This window comes from Fonticula alba (assembly GCF_000388065.1).
Source record: "Fonticula alba strain ATCC 38817 unplaced genomic scaffold supercont2.8, whole genome shotgun sequence".
NCBI lineage: Eukaryota > Rotosphaerida > Fonticulaceae > Fonticula > Fonticula alba.
The window spans coordinates 190527-193294 of record NW_009242978.1 but is presented as its reverse complement, the minus strand read 5'-3'; the positions used below and the strand labels follow the sequence as shown (position 1 = coordinate 193294).

At 67.2% G+C, this 2768-nt stretch overlaps 3 protein-coding genes across 3 annotated transcripts in view; 1 reads left to right on the top strand and 2 right to left on the bottom strand.

Annotated features, from left to right (window-relative positions):
* The window catches only part of H696_04721 (DNA polymerase delta subunit 1), a gene marked incomplete at both ends in the record, with an annotated part of 6180 nt that extends 5488 nt beyond the window's left edge, over nucleotides 1-692 (bottom strand). Inside the window, 4 exons of the mRNA XM_009498584.1 lie at nucleotides 50-147; nucleotides 226-302; nucleotides 382-495; nucleotides 623-692. Coding sequence (XP_009496859.1) covers nucleotides 50-147; nucleotides 226-302; nucleotides 382-495; nucleotides 623-692 — 359 coding nt within the window. The remainder of the gene's footprint in view (nucleotides 1-49; nucleotides 148-225; nucleotides 303-381; nucleotides 496-622) is intronic.
* Nucleotides 693-1557: 865 nt separating this feature from the next.
* Nucleotides 1558-2325, top strand: H696_04720 (hypothetical protein). The gene is made up of 4 exons (XM_009498583.1): nucleotides 1558-1631; nucleotides 1762-1772; nucleotides 1881-2028; nucleotides 2163-2325. The coding sequence occupies exons 2-4, from the start codon at nucleotides 1770-1772 to the stop codon at nucleotides 2186-2188; spliced, it is 177 nt and encodes a 58-aa protein (XP_009496858.1). The 5' UTR covers nucleotides 1558-1631; nucleotides 1762-1769; the 3' UTR covers nucleotides 2189-2325.
* Nucleotides 2326-2352: 27 nt separating this feature from the next.
* H696_04719 (20S proteasome subunit beta 3) overlaps nucleotides 2353-2768 on the bottom strand; it is a 2163-nt gene continuing 1747 nt past the window's right edge. Inside the window, exon 7 of the mRNA XM_009498582.1 lies at nucleotides 2353-2752. Within this exon, the coding sequence (XP_009496857.1) occupies nucleotides 2704-2752 (49 nt within the window). The 3' untranslated portion in view covers nucleotides 2353-2703. The remainder of the gene's footprint in view (nucleotides 2753-2768) is intronic.

The following is a 2768-nucleotide window of genomic DNA, read 5'->3' as shown; positions in this document are numbered from 1 at the left end:
GGGGGGGGGGGATATGTCTGGAGGTCGCACATTCAGCGCTGAGGCGAACTTTTCCAGGTTATCCTTCTCGGGGGTGATGTTCGCCGGGCAGGGCACATAGAGGTACATGTGGAAGTGGTGCACGAACACCAGGACGCTGTTGCCGGCCTGCGGAGAAGAGGACCGAACAGGACAGAGGGGTCAGAAGGCGCAAGAGCACAGGAAGAATCCACACGGCCAACGCACCTCGGTGATGCCGAAGAACCGCACCAGGGGATTGCCCTCGTTGTCGACCGTGTGGTCGGCATCCATTTGCATGAGGACTGAGGAGGATCGACGGGGGGGCGGGGGGTGTCAGCACCAGCTGCAGGGGGTGGGCCATGGGGCAGGCTGCATGCGCACTCAGGGAGTCCTTATCCGGGTTGAGGGCGCCCTCCGTGACGGCCGGCCGCTCCCACTCCTTCAGCTCCTTGGTGAAGGTGTGGCCGGTGAGCGGGGTGTTCGGTGCATGCTCAGCTAGGCCACACGGGTTGGCGGGCAAGGAAAGGGGAGACGGGGAGACGGGGAGAGGAACGCCATGGGAAAATGGCCACCGTTAGTGTCCGAGCGGCAGCATGGGCACGGGCGCCGCGGGCGGGCGCACTTTTGATGATCTTCGACGCCGGCGTCTGGGGCACGCCGGCCTCCTCGGTCGAGGGGCGCTTCTTGGACATCGCAAGATGGGTGCCGGGAGAGGGGAGATGGGGGGGGGGGGACAGCGATCGGGGCGAGTGCGCAGCCGGGCGGAGGGGGGAGCGGGGCGGGGGGGAGGGGAGGGGAGGGGGCGGAAATGCTGCAGTGGGCCCCCCGGTCGAAGCCCCCGGGTCATCGAGATTGGCCGCCGAAAAAGGGCGACAAAACTGCCCGGGCTAGAGCCGCAGTGGCGCCCGTCGCCGGCCGTTGGCATCGCAGCGATCCGGGCAACGCAGGAGCGGGGGGCGGGGGGGGACGCGTGCCCGACAACGGTGGCGGAGATCGCCTCCAGGCGCCCCGTGTCCTGCGTTGCCCCCCCCCCCCTCCCTGTGCCCGCGCCCCCGGCACCGCTTCCGGGGGCGCGGGCGCAACGGGAGATTCAAATAAAAGCTATCCGATGACACGTGATCCTCCCGGGTGTCAGCCCGTCAGCCCCTTTCGCAGCTCCGTCCGCCTCTGGCGGGGCCGAGCGCCGGAGAGACGGCGGCCGGCGGGGGGGGGAGGGGGGGCAACAGGCGGGGCGTTTGTCCGCGGATGTGTCTGCGATATTGGCGCACGGGCTATCCCGCGCTTCCGGCCTCCCCTGCCGGGCCCCCTGGGGTCCGATTGTTTCGCCGGGGGGGGGGGGGGGGGCGGACAAGTGCTCGACGGGGGATCTCTGCTCTATTTGTTTCTTCCCCCGCCCCTCCGGCCTTGCACTTTTCCCGCAACCGGATCCTGCAGGCAGGGCGCCCCTCCTGGCGGCGGGGGGCGGGGGTGGCGGGCGCGCCCGGACCCCCTCAATGCGCCCTTTCTCAAGGGGGACCGCCCGGCCAGGGTGAGCTCATCCGGCACCACACCTTCCAAGGCATCGCCTCCTTCCCTTCCGCTTCCCCCTTCTGAGCTCTGCCCTCGCCGCGCCGTCTCCCCTTTTCCTCCTTGTGTGTTTTGCCGGCTGAACGTGCCTCCTCTGCGTCCTGTCCCGCGCTTTGTGCTCCGTACTGACGCCCTCCCTGCTTGCTCTTGTCTTTTTGCGTCTATTCCCGCCGGTGCGCCTCCTGCCGGCCGCAGTCCGAATCATGGTACGCCCATCCCTCCCAAGCGGGTCCCCTATGGCCCTCCCCACATGCATCCGCGATGATGGCTCCTGGCCATGTTCTCACCTGCCTGCCTCTCCCGCACCCGCTCAGTCCTCCTCCAACAAGGCTGTCCGCAATGCCGCCGGCAAGCGCATCCTCTCTCGCAATGAGGTCAAGAAGACCAGCAAGAAGCAGAGCCTGACGCCTCAGCTGGCTACCGGCGTTGTGATCGCCATCCTGGTCCTCCTGCTGAGCTCCTGTGCGTTTTCACTGGTGTTGCCCCCGGGCGCCGGGGGGAGGGGGGGTCCAGTCTGCCATGCCTCTTAACGGCAAAGTGCCACACCGCCACTAACATGTCTTTCCCCTGCCCGGTCACCTCCCCTGGGCATGTAGCCATCATTCAGATGTTCCCCCAGTAGATGGCCGTCGTGTTGGGGGGAAAGACAGCCCCCCGGTGTCAGCTTCCTCGGCTGAAACACGGCCCCCGGCGCTGCTCGGCGCTGACGATCGCACATGCGCACGCACAATATGAGGTGAATAAATGGTAAAATAAGCACGACCACAGGTGCACGAGGAGAACAGGGGCTTGGAGTGTGTTTGTTCATTTGAAGGGGGCGACCATCATTTCAGGAAGGACAGGAGGAGGGAGAGGCGCACGCGGCCGGTCGCACAAGTGCCATGGCATCCGTGCGCGAGCATACTTCGGGCCCCGGGCCGGCCGCCCACCATCCCCTCGCGTCCCAGGTGGCCGGGAGCCAATGCGCCTGGCAGGCCAGGCCGGGAGGGGGGGGCGGGGGGAGATTGTGGGGGGCCGGGGAGGAATAAAAAGACAGGGAGGGGAGACTATGAATACATGGAGAGGGAGAAAAGGGGCGGCCAGAGACATCCGGCGGGACAGGGAGGGAAGCCGAGCGGCGACAGCCGCATTGCTCGCTCAATCGGTGCGAGTCTTGATCGTGCGAGTGATCAACTCGGTGGGGGTGCTGTGGGGGCCGGGGG

Bases quoted from the DNA above. Each gene is read 5' to 3' on its own strand.
- H696_04720 (XM_009498583.1), top strand. The intron at 2,029-2,162 runs GTGCGTTTTCAC...CTGGGCATGTAG, and splicing joins GGTCCTCCTGCTGAGCTCCT to CCATCATTCAGATGTTCCCC.